Here is a 24,555-nt window from a genome sequence, read left to right on the forward strand (position 1 = left end):
TGGCTTCCCATCTGTTAAAGAGGAATAATAATATTTCCTTTCTCTCCTGCCTTTTCCAGCAGCAAGCTCTTCTGGACAGGCACTGTCTCTCTCAGTGTGTGGACACGGCTTTGCTCACTGGGGTTTTGATCCTTGAACTGAAACAGGACATGTGGAGCAGGGAGTGCCATGCCACAGATGCCCACTTATTTATAATTCCTGATGACCTAGGGGGCCAAAAGTTATGCTGGAACTTGTTAAATGGTTTTCTTAGTATCAGATCTTCAAGGCCTCAAAACTAATAATAATAAAATAAAATCAGTCAGTAAATTACAGAAGTGATTCACAGCTCTGCTGAGATTTGTGAGAGTCTGAACTTACCTTCCAAAGTAGAAATAGCACAGTTTGAGAGAACAGAGAAAACATTAGCCACAGCAGCAAAGCAGAGAGCTGGCCTTCTCCATTTCTGATCTTGCTCCTTTACACAACTGGTTTTTCTATACGGACTGACCTTTTCAACCTTTCTCGTTGTCTTCTTGATGCAGAAAGTGGCTTCCCCTCATGCATCTGCTCGTGCCCATCTGGTAGGGTGAAATTGTGCCCACTCACACTGCAAGCAGTACTGGGTAATGTAAGTTGGAGAGTCCTGGTTTAAGAGGACAACCAGCAAATATATAAAATTAGATCTCAGCTGCAGAGACTTTCTGGTAATAAGCATTCCCAATTAGAAATGCAAATGTCACTGAAAGGGAGTATATCTGTTGACAGTAGACTTTGAGGAAAGCTTTGGTTTTAGTGCTAGTGAATTAATCTTTAATTATCAGCATGCCTCACTTCTGAAAGCAGTGCCCTGGCCACGCTGAACTGCCAGCCTGTGGAAGTTTCAGGCTGTTGCTTCTTTCTGTCAGAGGAAACGTCTCACCCCCCAAAAGCAGAGGAGAACCTTGTCAGCTGCTGGTGGATTTAGTGCCCTAGTTCAGCTTGAGCTGGGTCATTGGTTCTGCAGATGGCAAGAAGTCACCAACCCATTAAAATTGCTAGTATTAAAACAGCATGACTCCCATTCTCTTGATAAATGTAAATATTTAGGTGAAGAATTATCAAGATGTGGGTTTTCCAGGGGATGGTAGAAAACAGTCCTTGCTCCTGCAGTCCTTTCCTGCATACCTTGCCAGCAGAGAGAGGACCACAAGATGCTACAGCAAACTATTCTTTAGGCCAGCAATGAGAATGTCCAACACATCCACTCCCAGGCTGGCTGGATTATTAAAATAACATTTCCACTTCCAAGTAAGTAAATAAATCTCACTGGTGAGTTTGTCTTGTGACAACCAACATCTTGTCTCCCCAAGAACTGGGCTGGTGTCCTGCAAAGCTAAAAACCCAACACTCTAAAACCCGAATGCAACAGCCAAGAGATACACCAACTCCATCTTCTGAGGTAGCAGATACAGTGAAGGAAGCAAATACATTCTCAAGATCCTATTATTAAAGTAACAAAAATAGTTCAATTTCTTGAAGCTTGACATTATGAAATCCTGCTGTCACTTTCCCAGCAAGATTTTGCTCTTACTTATAGCTAAAAGGCTTTGCCCCAAAAGCTTCATTGCTCTGAAGAAGACACACTGCAAACCCACCTCAAAAGGGCCCAGCACCTGGTTTCAGGCACAACAGGAAGTTCAGAACACACCTTATCATAAATATGCACGTGACATGAGAGCCTGCCACCTTCTTGGAGAGATGCCATAATTTATGGAACAAAGTACAACAGAACTTCACATCACTGGTGGATCACAAGAACAGAGGTAACCAAAAGGCTAAAAAATTACAGGTTTACTGACATGCTGCTCAACCTTACCCATTCTTTATTGAACAGAGATAATAACTATCTATAGGAGAGCTGTCTTCAGGCTCCATTCATTCTCTTCCACTCGCCCAGCTGAGAGGTGGTATAATATAATGCACACTGGCATCTGGCATGTGATTTAATTACACCTTCACCTTGCTGGGAAAATGTTTGAAGTGTCAAGGTAAGCAAACTGTAAAAATATATTTCCCCTGCTACAGGAGAGCTCCTGCCATAGCAAGCAGAGAAGACGGGGCTTGCTCCATTACTCTGGGTCTGCACAAGGAGGGTGATGCAGAGGAGTCTAATTCATGAACAATTATCACCCTTTGATAAGACACCGTCTGCTCCCAGCAGCCTGTCTCCAATCCCCCAACAGGCTCTTAGGAACTCTTCCCCAAATAAACCATTGGTGTAACAGGAAAATAGTACCATTGGCTCCAGTGAAGTTCTGCCTTCTTGCATCAGCAATGAATATGCCCCATTCCCTTAAAAAAGAAGAAAAGAACTGCTCAGAGCAGTAAAGTACCAGTCACCAGCACAGAAAGAACCAAGCCAGGCTTGTTTTAGCTCATCAGCCAGGTATGTGCTCTGCTCAGCAATGAGAGGCTGATGGGCATCACCTGTGGTAAGGATGAAGGCAGACCAATGTATCTATTACTAATGGGCACTTTCTAACCCGTGGTGACATTTGCTCTCACCTGAGTCAAGCAGCTCATTTGAAGAGCACAAGCTGCTCAGCAAACCAAGCACTTAGGAGCTGCAGTTCTCTGGTGAAGCCCAATGACACTCTCCTTTAGCCAAGGAAGGGCCCACATAGCCCTGATCTAGCCAGCAGCTGAGGGTTTCCAGGCTTTTGTCCTTGCTGTGTTCCTACTACACTGTGCTTGGAAGAAAACAAAATACAATTTTCTCATTTCTGAAAGAATTGCTGAGCCAGTTGCCTCCATCCCATGGTGTTGCACATTGCTGGAGCTCTGTGAAGATGCTCCTGCAGACAATGACTCCAGCCCCACAGCCAGTGCCCAGCAGCTCTGCTCTTCCCCGTGACTGCTGTGAAGTCACCACGTATTTAGCAGCTCAGTTCCCATTTTGACTGCTGTGGAATAAGACTGACCTCACCACCAGTGCTCCTTCAGGGCCTTGATGCTGCACACACACAGGACAGGGACAAAGAGAAGGAGGGAGCTCAGCATGGCACCCCACTTCCCTCCCCAGGTCCCTCTGCACAGCAGCAGAGCTGCAGATAACCTCTAAACCTGCCCGCTAAACCAGCGGTGACCCCTGAGCCTTTGACCCTGCAAGCCAGGGAAACAAAGCAGAGTGCAGTAGGGCTGGACTGGTTACAAGTAATTGAGATGAAAGAAATAAATCACATATATTTTCTCTTTGTGAGTTGGGGGGCGCTGGGGGAAAAGGAGAAGAAAGCTCAACACAGATATTAGTCACCTTGTTTTGTTCTTACTAATGGAAATTTCTCAGAAACCAAAATAATGGGTGTGGTATAAGAACCTGAAGAGATTAAAATTAGCTAGAACCCACATCCTAACTTTTAAACCCAGTGCCTGAATGCAGGTGTCTGCAGCTGAGCGTGGTATTTTTGTTTCAGCTCATCCGAGATATGAGTCACTTCCATCAAAAGAGGAGGATGCCTTGATCTGCGCGCGAGCGAGCGCGGAGCAGCAGCTGTTGGAGCACGTACAAACAGCCATGCCAAGGATTGTGAGGATGGAGTTTATCTAATGTGTAAACAACCACCTGCTGCAAATGAAAAATTACACCCACAACCACCTGAATAAGATAAGCATAGGAGAGGGGGAACGAAGGACAGATTCATTAGCAATTTGTTGGAAATCTTGAAGCAAACATCTCTTTTTGCAAAGGACCAGCAGGATGCAGAAGGAAATAGCAGTCCTTGCCCCAGACCTGCTCAGCACCCTTTATTTTGCCTAAGTGATTTTCTTTTCTGGTGGAGATGAAAACACGAACCCAAAGAAGATAATTAAGAGCTAAATGAAACCACATACAGCTGTGCTACTACATGGCTAATGAACATGCAAATATATACATATGACAAGGATATAATGCAGACTGGCTGCTTTGAGTGGCTCATGCAGCTTTCCAAGAGCTGGAAATGCTATTGATTATAACTGAGCTAAACTTCCTGACTCCAGACTTCGAAGATCAGCCTCAATATAATCATCATGCAACATATGGGAACGTGGCTGCAAGGAATTGATGAATAATGGCTTGGGGACCCAAACGTTTGCACATAGGGTGGGAGATGCCATCCTGGCTGCTGAGTGCAGGCTCCTCAGCAGCCAGGACCAGTGCCATAGAATCCTTCTTAGCATCTTGGCATGCTCTGTCTTGCTGTCAATTAAGATTTTGGAGTTGTGGGGTTTAGCTGGGATATTTATTTTTGCCTTCCCACTTCACTTGGCAAGATGCTGGTATGTGGAGGACACATTTCTGGAAGGACTGAGGCTGTAGGTAACACATACAAGGCAAAGCTTCTGGGATCCTACACAACAGAAGGCACAAGCAGCGTGGAGAGGTTCTCCTCTGAGGGTCTGCCGACACACTGGCATCAAAGACAACCAAACCTCTCTTATTAGTTAGAAAATAACTAGCTAAGAGTAACTTCTCAGGCCACTCAGAGATGAGATGAGTGACTCAGGGCTCGGGCTTGCTGGGAGCAGTTCTCACACAGAGGGGACACCATCCTTCCCACAGCCCTCTTGTGCTCCCCTCCCCAGCCAGGCCATGATGGAGACATTTCCAAAACCAGAGCAAAGCTCGTTTCTTCCCTGTGATGACCACAGATAAGGGCAGAAAGCCACGGGGCAGGCCAGAGCCAGGAGAAAAGCATGGAGGGGTGCAGCCTTAGGCTGGGATGAAGAGACAGGACACCTACAAAAACCAAAATTGTGCTGAACACAATGGTTAGTGCATAAAAATTAATCAAGTACTACAATGACTTGCTTTATTCATAATACTTAATGGTCATGTAATAGGAGTTTTTATTCTGCAGTTAAAGTTCATAAGTGCAGGTTTTACATGTAGAAAGGTATTATGCTGATGGTTTAATTACACACCTTTCTGCACACCAAAGGAAATGGGTTATGCGGGTTTTATAATTAAAGAAGGACTTCTGAGGGGAAATGAACTTTGCAGTTAGCAACATAATATTTGATTTTTATCAGGCGTTTTTTGTTTTGAATTTGCCAGCAGTCAGTGGTGGTGTAAACAGGTAAGAACACTCCAAACTGCATGAGGTGTCAGGAGGAAGCCTTGAAAATGTAGCATAAAGTAGCAATATTTAAAAATAGCAAGGGTGAGCATGAGGCATAAATATCATGTGTTTGGAAGGCTAAGAGAACTCTGCCCATGCAATTATATACAGTCCAAGGCTGTCCAGTATGTCTAGGAAACAGAGGAAAAACCCAACCCAAACAAATGAAAAATAAACCCTAGTCCTTCCTAAAATAATAAACGTTTAACTTTTTTATTATATTTACTTTTGGTTTTGATAAATCTCGTGGCCACTGACTGCAGTTTTCCCCTCCAGCTTGCCTACAAAGGGGGCAAAGCAAAAAAAAAAAAAAAAAGTGATGGCTGTTTGTGTGTGTGTGTGTGTGTGTGTGTGTGTGTGCATGTTTGTCATCAGAACACATGGGGCTACTCTCAATGTTCACAGAAAAGATGGGCACAAGCCACAGCCAGGGCTGGACCAGCTCCCAGCCCCCGCCCCCAACAAAGATGTGGACATCCACAGTAAACATGGCGTGTCAGGGGTGGTCAGTAGCTGTAGGGCTTCTCCCCTTTCTGGCTTTAAGAGGCTCAGCTTAGCAGAACTTTATTTCTCCATATATATGTATCAAAGCACATTAAAAGTGTGTGCAGGTATAGAGACCCAAATGTTTATAAACTACTGGGAAAAAGCCATTTTTCTAACACAGAAAATACACCAAGCAGAGTTTTTCTGAAGCCTAAAGTATTTCCAACAGCACCAAATGCCCCTCCACTCCTACGATATAAACTGCCAGGCTCTCACTTTGCCCAGCACCAATGGACATTAATGAGCGGGTTGAGCAAAAAATTTTTAAAAAAATGGAAAAAAAAAAAAAAAGAAAAAGACTTTCCAAAAACAACAAGCAAGGGCAAGGCCTGAAATATTTTGAGTACGCCCTTTCCTTTCTGGCAGGACTGGAGAGTGACTGCCCTGGATATTAGGATTTGCTGGTGAAGGGGGAGTCCAGGTGATGGCAGACAGCAGTGGCTGGGCTGGGCTGTGCTGGCAACAACTTCCTTGGGCACTTGGGACCTCCCAGTGACATTTGAAATCAGGCATCTCCCATCCAAACAGAGTGGAATAATTTCAAAATCATTTTAATTGGAGCGCTTAACAATTACAACAGGAACAGTGGTATAAAGGGTGTATCTAAATACAAAGGGACATTTTTTTGTTGTTTTTTTTTTTTTCATCAGCCAACTGCATAAATTAATGACAAGGAGAAAGGACTGTAGCTGCTTTTCTGTTATTAAATCCATACACTTTGGCTGTTCTCATCATCGTTAACATACTGTTAAAAGAGCTGTTGCTGTATCTTTCACCACTCACCCTGCAATCAAGCCCTCACTGCGCTGTTGTGGATTTCTTATAGTCACTTGTTTAAAAATAGAATGTAGGGTTATTTAAAACAAAAAAATAATAATAAAAAAAATCCGACTGCTAACTGAATGCAAACAAGTAAAAATTAACATATGCAATCGTCAAGTGTCAAATTCAGCTCCTCAGCCACCGAGATTTACATGGCCTGGTGGGTGGGGCTCACAGCACTTTGGAGCTGCTCTGCCCACAGGCAGAAGTTGTGCAGATAAAATATGCTTAATTTTTTTTTAAATAGTTGTACTGGGGTTTTTGGGTGTGTATGCATGACCTGTCCTTTGTTATCTGTGCATTTATACCAAATGCTATGAGCCCATAGCCAACAGCTTGTCCTCCGCAGCGCAGACCTGGGATGTACTGTGTGATTATGAAGATGCTCTCCACAATATCCATTCCTGTTAGTTTTTGAATTCTCCACCCTTGCAAAAGAGGATGCTGTTCCAATTTATATATTTATTTTTTTTAACTCTAACACAAGTAATTATAATAGGATTAACAGATCTTTTTCATTTTTTTTCCCCTGCCCACAAAGTACAACTGCTTCATATCAGAGAGCCTTATACCAGACTTAAGACTCGACGTGTTTTTACTGTATATGGTAATGTATTAAAATGAATGTACAGCTCCAACACACTCATCATCCATTGTATTGTTTTGTAGAAGCCACTTCTCCCACGAAGGGCAACCACATGTGAAGGGAGAGAGTCCAAGTAAGTATTTGGTAAACATTTGAAAATGAGAGACAAATAGTTTCGTGCAATCACCCCCATCTCACTTCAAATACCCACTCGAAACAAAAATAATCCATTCCCTTCCAAGCCAAGCCTGGCTCCCTAACCCAGGAGGAATCGCTGGTAAACTTGCAGAAATATTTTTACAGTTTTATTTGAGGTTTTAATTCACTGCTTTATCTACCTCTGTTAGTCTGCAAAATAGCTTTAAATATTCAAGTGGTAATTAATGAATCTTTTATGTTGCAAATCAAACATTTTCATCTGTACTGTGGTAGCGGGGAGGAGTTTAAAGTGTAATTGTTTCTCCTGTTCCACTCGCTGTGCTGGATGCCTTTTTACCCTTTATTGTATCGTTGGCTTTTGCTTCAGTTATCAGTGCTTCACCATATCAGTTGATATTTGCTGTCTGATTTTTCATTTATTTATTTGTATATATATATATATATATATATATATATACAAACACACACACATATATATATATAATTAAAAAAAATATATATATTCACTTCAAGTTTTCATACTGTGCCTTTGCCAGAGACATTCCTAAGGAGATGGAAACTCTCTGAATGTGGAATTTTCGCATGAGTGCAAAATAATAAAAAGCATGTGTGTATTAAAAAGGGATCAACTTAATGGGAAATGAGCATTGGGTTACATTAATATTCTATTACAGTAAAAATCATATTTAATAAATTTTCTCCAGATTTTTTCAGAATCTTACTGTATTTTTCTAAGGCGTATGCCAATCCAAAGAAACAGTGCATATGATACATTTGATTTATGTTAAGTAAATAACCTGCACAGCCCATTTTTTGGTTAAAAAAAAAAATTTAAGTGTAGAAACACACACCAGGCAGAAATGTGTGCTTAGTTTCCATCTGCTAGGAGGAACAGTGTTGGTCTTGTGCAGCAGAAAGCCTTTATAAACAGTATTCTATTTTATTGATGCTATATGTGGATTTTTATGTTATGTGGCAAGAGAGGGAGAATGAAAACATTGTAATTTATCCTAATCATAAAATTATACTGGTACTAAAGTAATTACTTCACATATTAAAATACGTTTTCCTTTACTTTCTTTTGTCATCACATAAAATGAGGCTCTGCAGCACGAAGGGGCTGGAGCTTTTCTTGCCTTCACAAAGGATTGACACATCCTTGGTCGCACACTATATCACCCGACCCTTGTTGTTCTGTGACCCTAATTAATATTATACTGGGTGACATTTATGTATCAGAGCAATAAGCTAAACAGGAAACAATTTATGTCACCTAAAGCTTTTTAACAAATCGATGCAACTATTTGTAATTGCTTGTTTCACAAGATTAAAAGTACTCAGCCTTGATCTTCGCCCACAGTTTTGTGGCCAACATGACCTGGGCTTCCGTTGTAAAATAGGAGTGTTGGTGATCAGCACCTATTTCCATCAAGTAATCCATATTGCTAATATTTCTGGAATTTTAATGTAGTTACAATTTATAGCCGATCAAATGTGGTTACCTAAATTGCTGTTGCTAGTAGACAGTTTAACTGTCTTTATTAATTACAGTATAATTTAATGTTTGAGTACAGGCACTTGTGTTGGTCATTTTTACAGCCAAAGCAGTTATGTGCCTTATGACGAACCATTTTAGCATTTTCAATGGAAATTTGCTAATATGATGAGTGATAAAAATGTCAAACTCTGGTAAATAATGGTTATTGCTTTGGCTAGAACTATTCTTTGAAAGGATGGTTACCTTCAAATTAACATTGTAACTTGACGAAAAAGGAGGGATATTTTTTTGTTGTTGTTCAGGCTTCTGAGACGCATCAGAAAATGGCCACTGAAATTTTCTAAATAAGTATCTAGAAAACCCTCAAGTGTGGTTGGTTTGTTTGCTTTTTGTTTTTCTTCTCTTCCAGGTAGACAGAGAAAGTAACTGTGGAATAAAAGGGGAGGTGGGGCTATTTTTTTGCTAACTACCCCAAGGTGATGCTGTTTACCATTTCTGGCTCACATGCTTTGAAGATAACGAGCTTAATGGGGCAACAAGAAGGATTTAGCTACAACTCTGCCCTGGGGTGTGGACAGCAACCCCCTCCTCCCCACGAGGGCCACATCCCACCAAGTTGGTCATCACTGCCGGGGGAGGTGGATGTTTGTTGCCACCACCGTGGCCATGTGAGGATGAAGAGCACTTCAACATGCTGGGATGAACCATCGCTGCAGCAAAGATTAAAAGATAGTCCTGATTAACATACCATTAAAAGAACATTTAACATTATGCTCAAAGGAGTCTGATTAGTAGGTCAAGAAGGGCTAATTACACTCTGTTGTGACAAAGGGTGTGCGTGTGTGCCCGTGTGTGGGTGAGAGGCACCAAGAATTGCTAGGCCCTTAAATTACCCCGATAACATGAAATCTGTCAGATTCTGTGAGCGTGGCCCAAGTTAAATGTCACAGTTCAGCTCAGCTGCAGAGCAGCTGGATGTGCACAGACATGTCAGCTGCCATGTCCTCCTGGGCCTCCAGCACCTGTGCTGGGATCCCCTTCTGCTGCTTCCCTCTAGCACAGGAGAAACCCCCCCAAAAATTACACCCTGGCTCCAGTTCTCATTGGAAACGTCTCAAGGATGCATTACCACTGACTACAAAAGTGCTTTTCAGCTTGGTGGAAAACAGTGTTTCTGACTGGAAAAGGTATTTCCCAGCCGGCTGTTGCTGGTGGCAGTGCTGTGAAGTAGGAAGGCATTTTGTCATGTTCCACAATATGGCTGCCAGAGAGGAGAAACAGGATTAATAACACAAAGATGATACAAAAGGCTGCAAACACCCAGGCTCTCAGCTGCTGCTAGGGCAGGAGAAGGGGAAGGGCCTGCTCCAGCTCCTCAACTTGGTGCCAGTTCCTCAACTTGGTGCCAGTTCCTCAGCACAAGCTGCATCTGGTACCTACCCCAGCAGCTGTCCTTACATCTGAAGCCACATGAAGTCAGCAGATGACAACCAACCACCACGGCCGCGTCCCTCCCACCTCATGTGTGCAGTGGGAACACCAGCACTGGTTTGTCTGAGAAGGTGAAATAAATACCCAAGTCTTCTCTGAAGGCTTCATAGCTCACAACCTGCATGGCTTCCCTTCTGGTGACCTGTATGGGGACATATTGTCCTCAGACAGAGGAGCCAAGAGCTGTCTCTGCTGGGATTTATTCAGGGACGTATTCACCTGGAGGTGACTCTCCCACACTCCTCTTAGAGACACAGAGCACTCCTCCCAAATTTCCTGATCACGTTCTGGCTCACCACCTTCCTGTGACTTAGGAAAATCTTACTCCCAGAAGTAGGACCTCTCCAGCTTACTACAATCTCACAATGTGCAATACACAACCAAAACAAAATTTTATTCTCTATATTATTAAAATCTACCAGACATTTTGAGACACAGTGTAATGGGTGTGCAAAGATTCCACCCCCCAAAAAAAAAAAAAATCTGGTATAATTTTATGATAGAATATTTTTATAAAATCATTTGTACTAATTTAAGCATTTATCATTATATGCAAAAAGACTTCTTGATGAGAATATTATAGACGGTGCATGTTTTTGACATTAGCATTTTATTTGGATGACTAATCTTGCAGATGTGAAATTTTAATGAATTATTCATGAAAAAATCTCTCCTCTGAAATTTCAGTTTGCTGCTAATGCTAGTTATTAAACATTTTATTTTTCTTTATAAAACTTGATGAAGAAAATAAATGTATGCTTACTGGAAAGAAAAGAAGGTGGGTTTTTCCTTAACCATTTGTCTTAGGTGACAGAACGACTCAGAACTTTGTTCCTCATTGTGTTGTGGGCCAAGAAGTTGATCCTGCAAACCCTCTTTTTTCATCCATGTGTGTTGAACCCTTCCTGCTGCAGCCACCAGTGCAGCACCTATGAGGGCACCGTGCTTGGAAGGATTTGCACAACAAAGCCCCAAGCCCCTTATTTCATGCTTTCCCCTTTGGAGACCAATGATTAAACAAACACCCTCAACTACCCACAACCCTAATGGTCAAATGCTGATAGACTTCCTAGGAAAAGCAGACTGATTCTCCAGTGACAGCATCCTCCTTGCTTCCACTGATGAGGCATCAACCATCACCTTGTCCAGACTGGATGTGAAGCCACCAGTAAAACATCTTGAGATCTGATGTGGTTGGGGGAGCCCCAAGGAGAGCAATGAGCCTGTCCATGACTGTGCTGGGACACAGGTGAGATGCAACCACCTGCTCCATGGGTCAGCACTGGGGCCTGGGGCCTCAGGGAACGTGACACGGGAGTCATGAGGGCGGGTGGAGGGGAACCAAAACAAAAACTTAGGACATGGCAACTTGCATTACCAGTGTGAACAACCAGCATTTTTATTGCATTTGAGAATGCTATAATGTCAGTAATTAGTACTGACTACACAACATTTTTTATTGTCTGTATCAACAGACATGGAATGATGGAATTACAGTTGATGTAAGGAATGAGTTTCTTTTATGCCTTATCAAAAAAAAAAAATTAAAAAAAAAATCTGGTTACTGGCAGCACATACACACGAAGCACCATGCTAACAGTCTGGACTGTACCATTTCATCAAGGCTTATGGGTAGAAGATTGTTTGTTACCTATTCTGGGCCCATTAAGATGCAGTTGGGAGCTGCAAATTCACCTCGCAAGACTAGAATACTAAATGACTCCTGAAACACCTAAAAACTCACTCTGAGTTCATTAACCAAAGGTACCAAAGGATTTCAAAAGAGTTTAAACACATTGTTTTTCTTTCCATGCTGTAATGAACGTGAGATTGTGATCTGAAAACTACAATAGTTCAAAATTATTTTTTAAAACTTTATATATATATATATTTATGTATGTATATATATAAAATATCTCATGACCTGCAATATTTGTAGAACCAGAATCCCTGCCCTGGGCCTCCTCCTGAAGCAGGAGCTCCAGGAGAGGAAGGTGCAGGACCTGCGGCGCGACTCTTGCGAGTGAGAATCAAAAAAAAAAAAAAGTCGTATTTTTTGTGGTCACTTATTCTACATAAGCCTTGATTTTTCATTTCACTTCTAGCGGAATGCAGAAACCTAACAGGTTTTACATTTACAAACCGTTTGTTGTTGTGTTTTGTTTTTTTTTTTTTTGTGGAGAAGGAAGGCTTTTGACTCTCATTCCTGACAGCGATTTACCTGATACATGGTACTACTTTCATAATGTACGCTTTTCTTTGAGAAAAAAAACATGTAACAAATTGTCTTTACATCTTGGCACCTTGTAAAGTTTTTTGTATTTTGTTTTATACAAAAGTTCAATAGTTTGACACTCCCCATTATTAATCACTACTTCACTGATAAACTTTGAAAGTGTGACCCTGGAATTCATCATGCAAAATATTTACTGCAGCAGGAGAAAAACATCTTTTTTTTTTTTTTTTTTAAACAACTTTTTTTTTTTTTTCCTTTCAAATATATGAACTTTGTTTAAGACAGCCAGAAAAGGCAGTGGTAAGATAACAGAAGGGGTGGGAAAGTATCAAAAAAACCAGCATAAACACAAAAACTGTACAAAAATGCTTCGATCAATGATAACAGGAGAAAAAAAAAAACCAACAAAAACAACAACTCTTGTCAACTATGTTACAATTTAAAAGCTGAAAAAAAAAGTCAGGGATTTTCTCCCACATGTCAGCAAATGTCATCCAATATTCTTAAAGCAAGGATAACTAAATAAAATACATGTGCAGCGTATTCTGCAATTCCATTACATACAGTAGTTTTTTTTTTTTCAAAGCTATTTTTTTAGTATAGTTAATATAAAGCAGTTGCACAAAAAGCAAAAGGTGTTTTGACAAACAGGTCTGCATTTATTCCTTTTGAGGAATGATATCTAAAAAAAAAGGACCTTTCCACCTTTTCCTCCCACCCCACCCTCCCCCCAAAAGACAAAGGCTCACACAGACACAGTGGGATATATATGTACAACATAATAAACCCCTCCCTAAAGAAGCAACTGTATATCCAAAGGGATACAGAATCAGAATTGTAAAAATCATAGTGAAGTTTGCTTGATGTAAAGCCTGAGATTTTCAGTTGGTTCTTCTGCAAGGCTGCGACACCTGCCAGATATGTTAAAATCTAATTTTTTATTTCTTTTTCTCTTTTTAAATTTTTTTTTTGTTTTTGCTACAGTCTTTAGACTAAGCATGCAAGACATACAACTAAGTGCAACTGAGTGAAATGTATTTTTTTTTTTTTTTATTTACTCATTCCCTAACAGTTTGGACTGAGGTATGCGTACTAACAGTTTCTCATGCTGTTATCTTTACTCATGTCTAGCTACACATGCTGAGAATGAACTAATCTACCAGATTTTTATCCCCTTCTGAATACCGAACTAACCAGCAAACCACTCAGTTTAGGAGGACAGGGATCAATTCTCATGATCCCCATCAGGCTACCGCCGGCACGTCACGAAGCTGCCTGGATATAATTTAAATGAAAAAAAAACCCAAAACCAACCAACAAATAATGTTTCAAATGACCACAGACTGCCTTTTTTTTTTTTTCTCGTCTTTCGAAACAGAAAGCAGAGTTGAGTTTTATAAAAGTAACTGCCAATAAAAATTCTTGTACCAAAGCTCATGAGTGGACAGGAGTGTTATTTCCTTATGCAAAATGCTGACCAAAAAACTAAACAAAACTGAGCAAATGTGCCAAGATCAACCAAAACTAAAGCAGTTGTCCTAGCACAGTCCCGAAACAGAAGTGGCACACAATCTGTAGAAATAAAGGCCAAATTTTATTTTATTTTTTCTTCAATTAAATTCTAGAAATACTATTATGTGGTCCAGTTAAATTGTGGGAGCTTTTCTGTTCTCTTCTGTATTTTATTAAACTGTCTCCTTTATCTGGTATTTTAATTTTCTATGAAATCACTGTGTCTTTTGCTTTCTCCAGCTCCCTTCTCACAGCTCTACCACTAACACTGATTTCCTAGTTTTAGCCTCAAAAAGCTCTCCTCGATTTCTCTTTTAAAGACTTTTGTTTTGGTCACTGTAAAGAATTGCAAATAAAAGTAACAACTTTGGTTCAGTCACCTACTTGGCCTTCTAAATTTTCTAGAATAAAGGAGCAGTTTCTCAGGTTAGCAATAGTCCACATCTTGTCATTTCCCTCTAAAATTCTTCAACCTCCTTTGATCAACAATAAGAGGATATTTGGCTTCATAAGATAAAGCATATAACAGAGAACATAATTTACCTTTGTGTAATATCTTTGGTAATTTTAGGAAAAAAAAAGGTACAAAGAAGAATATAAATTAAGCTCTGAAAGGCTTTTTGAAATAATAAAAAAGCTACAGTCCTACATAAATAAATGAGTGATGGAAAAGTGGTTGCAGAATGAAAACGTTTAGGTGTTTGGTGACCGAAGTTTACTGACCTACGGCAACAAACTTTGTATGTCATGTTTGCTTTGAAGAGCCTTGCCAGTTTTGCCTAACAAGCCCTGGGGCAAATTCTCTCCTAGATCTCCTGTCTCCTCCGGCGAGGTTTCCATACTGGCTGGTGTAATATTGCATCACGATCTTAACTGCAGTACTGCATGTGCACAGCTGACAACTAACACTTTAGCACTAGTGGGGCTCTGTCCTTATTCACTCCCACAACAAATTCAATCTGAAATCCAATTTGTATTCAACCAGATTAATGCCACCAAGCAATCCTGAACTGATGTTTAACCAGGAAACATCACCACGTACAGTAACAATTGAGTGAAGTCATCTTTCCAACCACTATTTGCAAATGCAAAAATAATATTAATAAAAAAATTAAAACAAAATAGAAATAATAAATGTATAGGTGCCCATCTCGGTAATCTGAGATATTCCAGAAAGATTTGTTGACCCATTAGAACTCGTGTTAAAACAACCAAGAACCTGCCACTGTACTATTCATCCTCTAACAAAAGTGAACTCTGTTGGTGCTGCATATGTTTCTTTGTGCTGTTCAATTTTGTGGCATTTACTAATATTCACCGTTGCTGCCAAAAACAAACAAACAAAACAACAAAAAAAACCCAAAACAAAAAACCCAAACAACAACAACAAAAATATATTAAAAATACTGCTTTGTGGAATGAATCTGTGTTGCTTCCTACAGTGTTTCTATGTTCATCTGTCATTCATTCTCATTCTTGCAGTACTTCGTTCCTCTCTCTCCGTTGGACAACCCTTCCACATGTATAGTGCAGCATTTGGGACCTTTTCAAAAAAAAAACAACAAAAAAAAGGAGACACCGAAATGGAATGTTTTCCATAGCTAAAGAAAACATGGTGGCATCTGAAGGAAACTGGAATGAATGACAGAAAAAAACTACAAACAAGTCAATGACATTCAGCTTCGTATAATAAAAACACCTATTAACATTCATCACAAAGTACAGAAAACGTTGAAGCCTCCGAGAGGCCCTGGGCCCAGATGAGGCCTGAGGTCAGAACTTAAAATGGTAGAGGAGAAGTGGGGTGGGGGGATGAAAGCAATACATTAAAAAGTTTGGGATAATTTTTTCTTTGAACCCCTCCCCAGTATACACGCTCACACGCACACACACATATCCACACACGTGCACACACAGGCCTTCCCCATCCCGAATGGAAGCGGAAAAAAAAAAAGAAACCAACCAAAAAAACCAAACAAACAAACAAAAATGGAGTAAAGGCAGTGATAATCAACATGCAGTACTGTGCAAATATGTTGTCCACTGGAATCCTTAAAATCTGGGCAAAGACTTGATCTGCAGTTCAGGTGTACATGCTCAGTTTGATGTCCTCAAGTGTCCAAAATTGGCAGGACCTGCAGTCCACAGCTGGCTGCTAAATGCGAGTGAATCAGTTTAGCAAATTTACAACACTGATGTTGACTGTAAGAGAGGAAAATCCCAAGTACCAAACAAGTCCATCCAATGCACAGAGTACAAATTCCTTTTTTCAACAAAAAGTAGAAAAATCAAAAATACTCCCAAATGGGATACTTGATGGCACTAAGAGTTAACATATTTCATAGTTGTCAAATTGGACTGAGAATCCTCCAGACTGTACAATAATGGAGAGATTTCACAGCTAAGTTTGACGTGTTCTTCCAATCTTCATTCTCAGGGTAACGATGTCAGACATACTCATTCTATGTCCTCATTTACAGGTTCATCTTCATAATCTCTGTCGTGATCGAAATCTGGACTGTGGTTGGCTGTTGTCACTAAGGATAGCGGGCCTTCATTCTCATCTGGATCTAACGGTTCTTCTTTGACATGCACGGGGTGCCTGGAAAAACAAAAATACAGTCAATCAGCAAGTTGCTTGTTAAAGAACCGTTTTGACAGTGTGGTAGTTTGGGGAGAAAAGTGAGGTGGTTTTGGCGTTCAGAACGAGTGTGCCAAGCCCCAGGCCACCAAGGAGAAGACCCTGAACTTCTATACTGGCCACGGAAGCCAAGCAAAGGCTATGCTGGGCAGGCAGGGCTCAACTTCCCTGGGAAAACACTCTGGGAGGAGTACCTCGATAGGGTTTCCATCTTGGGATTGAGAGAAAATGCTCTCAGCTGACATATTAAGTTGATTAATACAATCTTTGGATAAATAAGCAGAATAAGCATCCGAAGGGGAAAGCAGCAGCGAGCCAGCCCGGCGCGCCGGCGCAGGCTGGGCTAATCATCGCTCGCTGTGTGTGCGGCAGCTCTCGTTAACATGCAGAACCTGTGAGACAACTCTCCAGAGGACGACCCCAAGTGAGGTTCTATCATTAATCAACTTCAAGCAAACACAGCAAAGAGACACCATGATACATGCTTTAAACTCCAAATTAATGCATATTTTTACAAACTGTCAATAAGGGAAGAAAAGCCCTGCCAGGAAACACAAACAGAGTGGAAAAGGCTCGCTCAACACAACAATATGATAAGAAAGCACAGTCCTAACGAGAATAATAACACTGTCAGCTGTAAACAAGGCAGAACATGATCCCCAGCTCACGGTGGGCACAAGGATGTACTAAAGAGATGAGATTTGCCAAATTTCTCATTATGGCAGAGCACATGAATAACCCGCAGGGGAGCGGGGCTTGGTCATTCAAAACAGGTATGATAACAATTGAAAAATGTTGTTCGTAAATCATATTTACAACAAATCCTATACAAATACAAATTACCTTTTTTCTTTTTTTGTTCGGCAGCTTTTGAAATGTAAAACAGCCACGTGAGTCAATAGTGTCTTGTTGGTGGGACTTTATAGGAAAGTAGGATTTTATTGACATTACCAACTATTAATAATGCGACACAGCAATGGAGACCCTGTTTGCTTCCTAAATAATTGATGTTGTAGGCAATCCCTTAAAATAAAGTGTTAATGAGTTCAAGTCCCACTCTGTCTTTCATTGAGTTGATATCCACCTCCTAGAGTCTTGTTTTTTCTCTGTGTGGGCTGATTTAACCCTTTTGTGTAGGCTACGTGAAAACGTAACCTGAAGCACAAACCTTCATTTGTAAGAACTTCTTCTCTCCTCGCACAGCTTTGCTTTAAAACGAATGATTTAAAAGAGCTGCATTTAATTTTATGGTTTGTGTGGACAGGAAGGATAATACTGTTTGTACTCCATTGCACTGATGGACAGCAAGAATAAATCACCAGCGAGCAGCAAAAATGCATTCGGTATCCGCACACAAGCCAAAGGTAACCCTGCCTGTTTCAAGTGATGAGAGTGAACCAGTTCTACACTTGTGTAGTGCAAAGCTGTATCACACCCTATTTATTTATTTTGGGTTAAGCCTAGATCAGTTTAGGAAGCATCTCACTTGCTGACTACACACATTTCTAATGTGAGCTGTGGATGCCTTTCAAGTCCCTGCATATTTCAGCTTCTCAAGTTGTAAAGTGCTAGATCAATAGCTAAGTATTAACTGCACCTTCCAGCCCCCCCAACAAAGGCATGATGGGGAGAAGTGATGCAGTATCAACCCAAACACACCTTTTCCCTTCAAATTCCCAAATACGTGTCCTATCAACACATCCCTGGGAGCAAAAGAGGCTCCTCTGTGTGTCGTGTAAATTTTGAAAAAATACACAGAGCGAGACGCTGCTCATACAATTTTGACCTAATTATTGAAAAGGGTGAGGGACAGACCAAGAGGAGACTATTCAAATATCAGAGGTTAAGCACACACGAAGTCTGGTGAGCGGATGGCTGTCTCAGTTGTGTGCCTGTGGTAACTGTCCCGGCAGCTTGTGGCCCCACCAGGCTGATTATCTGCAACTAGACCTACTTCTATTGTGAATAGGCTGCGGGGCCCCTCACTTGGGAGAAAACATGAAATGAAAAACAGAAGAAAAAGGGGGAAAAAATCAGCTACACATAGAGACCGATGAAGCATGTGCTTCTCCACCTTTATGGCAGGGATCTCTTCTACTGGTGTTTTAATTTTAAAGTCTTGCTTGTTGGCTTTCTGGTTTTGCTGCTGCTGGGCGTGTTTTTGTGGGTTTTTAAGTAGTATTTTTGAAAACACAGATGGGAGACTTTCAAAGGGCAGAGGAGAACACATGTAGGTGGCCTCAGCACATGGATGGGAGTATCTCCAAAGGCTGCTCTGGGGCCATGTCTCAGTGTCCCACCACAGCCCCACAGTGCCTTGGGCTCAGCCCAGAAGGGAACGGGTGCCAGCAGGTAAGACAGGGACCCGCTGAGCTCGCCACCACCAGAAATGCTGTGAAAGCTCCTTCAAAGGTCCCCAAATCTTTCCAAAGCAAACTCTGCTCCCCTTCTGGTTTTGTTATGAAAGCAGGTGAAACCAGGTGGTTTTAACTGAGTTTCTCTTTGAGGTTTGGTGTGGTTCCCAGAAGTAAAAAAAACCAAAACTCCAGGATGGAAAGCAAAACAAGCACCAAGTTATGAAAAGAGCTGCTCGACCTCAAGCGAGACAAAGCCAGAGAGGGCCACAAAGCCACGGGGAGGCACAGCCACAGCAGCCTCCTCCAGCAGCTCACGTGTTGGACAAACATCAGACAGCGAGCTTGGCAAAAACTCCATCTCCCAAATTAGGAGGGTTATCTGGGTAATACAACCCCTGGGGAGAGATCTGCATGGAAAACAGCAAAACAAAACTACTCCCTCTGTCAGTTTTAACCACAGAGTGGCATGTGAGGAGGTAACCTTACTGAATTTGTGATTTTGCTCAAGTATTTCAGATAAATATGCTTAAATTGGCTCAGAGGCAAAGGGAGACCTTCATCTCTCTCAAGTAAGTCTGATCTCTACCACCTCACCAAAATCCCCAACCGGGGCAAGAAAACTTCCTTCAGATACTAAAGAATTTAGTCTCTTCAATTACAGAAAAGGTAAATGCTGGACTAGGCAAAAAGGAAAGAAAAAAAAAAAAAAGTGGGAGGGGGTGAGAGGGAGGGCACAGGGAGAAAAAAAGAGAAAGGGTTTCCCATTTCTTCTTTATAGTAGGCAAATTTCAGCACATTCCTTCTAAGTAGATGCCTAAGACTCCAGAAGGGGTTAACAATAAATAATCTTGCTGAACACAGATTCCCCTTCTTTTCACATCTGAGTAATTCTTTTGTTTGTCCACTCTGGGAACAGAGGAGTTTTTAATAAAGCTGACTGTTGTTTAAAGCCACCAAGTTCTGGTGGTGCACACAGCATGGAGTAGTTTGCTTTGTGGCTACCTTTGGAGCATATCAGGATGAAAGTGTTATGTCCCCAAGCTGTAATTATGCGACTACTTTCTAGTGTTTCAAAAGGAGGGTGAGAGAAGGAAAAAAAAACCCACCCTAGCCGTGGTTCAATGTGTCATAAAAAGGAAACGAATGAGCAGTAATAAGACTTCAGCTAAAGTGTTAAGACTTCTTAGCTGTCATGTTAACAAGGTCCTTTAAACCTTACAATAAAGTTTAAAGCTTGGTTTAGTCTAATATACTGAAATTGTTTAAAAAATAATTTGCATTATGACAAGTGAATCTGTTCTGAGGTAAAAAAAATAATTGAACATGTCATTAACAAAGCAGGCTTACGGGAAGTAAGTGGTTGCACAGCATCTGGAAATCTGCTGTTGACTCGTGATTTTATTTAGTAAACAGGGTAAATCCTACAATGTGTGAATGGTGGTCTGGCTTTAGATCCCTTCAAACTACTTAGAAACACCGTTTTAATGGGGATGCTCAGAGGCTGGTATTCGAACATCACCCGGCCACATTTTACTTAAGCAAAAAGAAATGTTTAGCAGAGAACACATATATTATCAATTCTGAGAAAATGAAAACACTCAGGAAACAATCATTTCCATATTACAACAGAAAATTGGATTTTCTGGTGAATAATGAAAATGAGGCATCCCCCCTCCCCGTCCTCCTTTCTCTCCAGTATTTGTTCTGTGCCCCTCACCTTGGTATCAATGTGCTAAGAGATGATTATTAAGTGCAACAAAGGCCACGGCTATGCACAGTTCTGGAAGATGTCCTAGCCTGTTTCAACTCGGTTATTTTTCCCTCCTCGCAGACTCTTCAAAGATAATGAAACCTTAGGTGAAATGAGAAGTGCATGAACTACACTAGCCTTGAACTTGCAAAAAAATAATTACTTGGATTAACGCAACATCATAAACGTTCATCCCTGTCTGTCAGGCCGGGAGAAACCCTTGGGAGAAGACCTGTTTCTGGTAAATGCCACGTCCCTCCACTCCTCCTTCACGCTGGCCCTACGTGGTCACAGGCAGAGGATAACAAATCGTGACTAAAACTGCCTCAAGATGAATTCGTCTGTGAGAGACGGAAAGTGTGTCATGCCATGCTACTTTGGAAGAGATAATTAATACTGCACAAACAATCACTGGAAAAGCTAAACACATTATTTGAATGTTTTGAAGTAAACGGTAAAAGACAATGTTTAAATTAATTATTAATTAAAAATGAATGTTGCCATCTTTAAACATTTTTTTTCAAAGCACTTTGTGCACTGATTTAAAATGCTGCAATATCAAAGTACCCAGAGTCTCAGATTCCTTCATGCCCCCTCCCCTCTGACAACACATTATGCAGGTGGGAAACTTTTTTGCCATTAAATGCTAATTAGTTTCACAACTAATTACTATCATGGTATTAGGTTAATGTTTCTCTACTTTTTGATTTAGACTTACTTTTGTAAATCCCTTATTCAAATTACTTTGAAGTAAAAGACTACAAATTAGTTCCCTTTTTAAAGCGTAACGTGAGCTGTGGCAAGTCAGGCAGTAATTTTACAGCCAGTTGTAAGAAGAGGCAAGAGAGAGGCAGGAAGGAGCAAGGCAGGAGTGAGTCAGGAAGCAGCAAAGCAGGAGTGAGGCAGGAAGGAGCAAGGCAGGAACAAGGCAGGAAAGAGCGAGGCAGGAGTGAGGCAGCGTGGCCACTCGCACAGGTAGCCAACCACTCCACAGAGCACTTAGAGGACTCCCAAGTCTTAAAAACTCTGCCTTCCTCACCAGCCCATTACTGATGTCTCATCTGAGGGGAGGGGGGAATTTACAGCTTTGCAAACTCACTCCCAACACCCCATAAATACTGAACACACCCACCAGGGCATCACACCCTTCCTGCCTTACCCCTTCCTGCCCAAGCTCACTGCCCGGTGCTGCTCCTGTTGAGCAGGGCCGATGATCCCCATTACTTCATGCAGTTATAGATGTACTCATTATTTTGCCTCTGCTGCTATAACGCTCCTATTAATTTTCCTTTTGATATTTTAAGAGCAATCTATAAATCACGCAGACCTTCACATGCGCCATGGTTCATGCTTAGCAAGACCGTTGTGCATCAAGTGTGTTTTCCAGACCAACCAAACAAGCCCATTTCCCAGCACAGCCCCATCAGTGTGCTTGTTGTGTGGGCTGAAGGGGAGAGAAATAACTTCTTGTCTTCAAGACAGTAGCTGCCTACGAGGTTTTGCAAGGTTTAAAGAAAAGAATAGCAAACAAGTCCACAATTTTACACTTCTTCGTGCTTGTCAGACTGGGTTGAGCTGAATGGTTTTATGTGAAAGTTGGTACATCACCCTTATATATTCTAATAAACCTAAGCATGTCCCCAGACTGAGTTGTCTGCTCTTGCTGCTCTATCCATGAACCTCAGGAACTGGCCAGGGCCTCCAGAGCCACACCTCAGCAGTGGTAAGACAACACCCAGAGCCACACACGTGCCTCTGCCATACTTACATAGCTTGCATAGGGGAACGTCCTGGACTGCTGTCACTCCCGTTACTGTTCGTATGCTCCATTGCACCATTGAGCTCTTCCCTCATCGCGTTGGCTAAATTGCCCAGAGTGGGATTTCCCATGGAAGCAGTAGTGTATAGAGGTATACTGTTCTCAGCCATTGAAGCCTGCCAGGGACACAAACATAGGAAGAGCTGTGACTAACTTTTTATACATTGCACAACACACTCACTTGTTTCAAAACATTCTCCGCATTTACATCATTTGCAATTACTGGGGTTTTTTTAAATACTGTCCTCCCTGATAGGTATTACCCTGATTCCACCAAGGGAAATTTAACATCATTTACATCTGAGTTTAAGCATTCCTAGCTGCATTGGCTTATGAGAGGATGCAGCTTCCCATTCCCTATTTGGAATTACACCCCCTGGAAAAAAATAAAATGTCTTTTCCTATTTTCATTATGCAAAATTACGTCTGGGGCTTTGGGTTTCTCTGTGGCTTAGGTCTGGGTTTGGGTTTTGTTTTTAATGAAATGGGGAAAATAGAATTAGAACTTGATCAGCTGGTAGGTTAAGTCCTTCCAGCACAACAGGGCACCCAGCAGGAGGACGACCTGGCTGAGTTTGGTTCTTCTCAAGACACCAGCGCGAAGCTGGGTCAGCACTAACTGCATCTGTCTGAGTTGCACTGATCTACCTGAGAGCTGAGCCAGTCCACGTGAAATCTTGTAAGCCTTAGCAGCCCAGCTCCTACCTGAGCTACCACAGATCTGACTTTATTTCAATTTTTCCTTGTTCTAAAGAAACACCAAGCAGAGGCACACTGGAGTTAACTTTCTAAATGGAAATCTTTGTAGGAAGAGAACGAACTGTTAAATATTTTCCTTCTGATTCCCACCATTCTGCCTGCTAATATTTACTGTGTGTCAGCATGAGCTCATGCTGACGGCACAGCCGTGCCCAGCGCGGCGGTGGGAGCGCAGGAGCCCCGAGCCCCGGTGGAGCTCAGCCTTTGTCAAGGGATGGGACACAAGGCTTTCCAAGGCCGTAGTGCTGGGGACTTGGGAGACATTTAACCATTTCACCTATCCCAGCCGGATACAGCTGACATCATCTGCAGCTCCCTGAGCCATGTCACTGCCAGAGAGCCCCAGACGCTGGCTCGGCAGCGCTCGACCTGCTCCGGGGGGAGGTCAGCCGGCTGTGGCAGTGGAGCCAAAAAATCCATCAGGCTCTGGGTCTGCATGATGCAAACCCTGCCCGTGGGAGGGGAATTCATGCAAATGTACTCCCCACCAAACGCTCCTGCTCGCTTCTAATTTGTGGGACAAAACTCTTTGCTTGTTGCCAACAGAGCTGTTCCCAGGCAAGCACAGCCGGAGACTGGGGTGGGGGGAGAGGGGATGGGAAGGGGGAGCACGACCAGCCCTGAGCACAGCATCTTCAGCAGCACAGCCCCTTTTATTCTTCCTTACACTGACCTCTCTGTGTGCAGCCCTATGTGTCACACATGATTACAAAAGCTATTCTAACAGGGAGGATTATTTTTATCTTCTTGATTCAACAACCGGCAAACTCATTGTGATTAGGGGATGCAAAGAATGGGTCACATTTCCTGCACTTGGAAAAATAACGACTCCAGTTCTTCACCCATAGTGATAACTTGCAATTGCAGCAAACCAATTTACTGAGGGAGAGGTGGGAAGCAAGGAGTATCTGCTATAAAAATAAGAGAGGATTGAACTGCCCACACAGCACTGGGCACCCACATGGGTTTTCCAGCACCCGCTGGGATTCTCCCCCCAAAACCCAAGGGAGAGAGGAGGGAGAAACCTTCAATCTAAACGAGGACTTGTCTCAGTGCAATGAATATTGTTCACCCCCACTTATCAGAGGAGCCACAGGAGCAGCAAATTCAGCCCAGGATCTTCTCTCCATCAACTCAATTCACACGATGCTATGGGGGGGGGTGGGGCATGAGTACATGTCACTTCCAGGAAAAGTGGGAAATTGAAACAGTTTGGAGGTTATCATAAAAGACAAGAATGGATGGAGATGACGACAATG

General features: G+C 41.9%; 1 protein-coding gene across 7 annotated transcripts in view; it reads right to left on the minus strand.

Annotated features, from left to right (window-relative positions):
• Positions 1 to 11,596: 11,596 nt before the first annotated feature.
• Positions 11,597 to 24,555, minus strand: part of FOXP1 (forkhead box P1) — a 380,894-nt gene continuing 367,935 nt past the window's right edge. For all 7 annotated transcript variants that reach the window (XM_051627372.1, XM_051627371.1, XM_051627369.1 and 4 more), the window contains 2 exons: positions 22,487 to 22,653; positions 11,597 to 16,572 (listed from right to left, as the gene is read on the minus strand). In XM_051627372.1, coding sequence (XP_051483332.1) covers positions 16,428 to 16,572; positions 22,487 to 22,653 — 312 coding nt within the window. In that variant the 3' untranslated portion in view covers positions 11,597 to 16,427. The remainder of the gene's footprint in view (positions 16,573 to 22,486; positions 22,654 to 24,555) is intronic.

The sequence above is a fragment of the Apus apus genome, chromosome 9, assembly GCF_020740795.1.
Source record: "Apus apus isolate bApuApu2 chromosome 9, bApuApu2.pri.cur, whole genome shotgun sequence".
NCBI classification, from domain to species: domain Eukaryota; kingdom Metazoa; phylum Chordata; class Aves; order Apodiformes; family Apodidae; genus Apus; species Apus apus.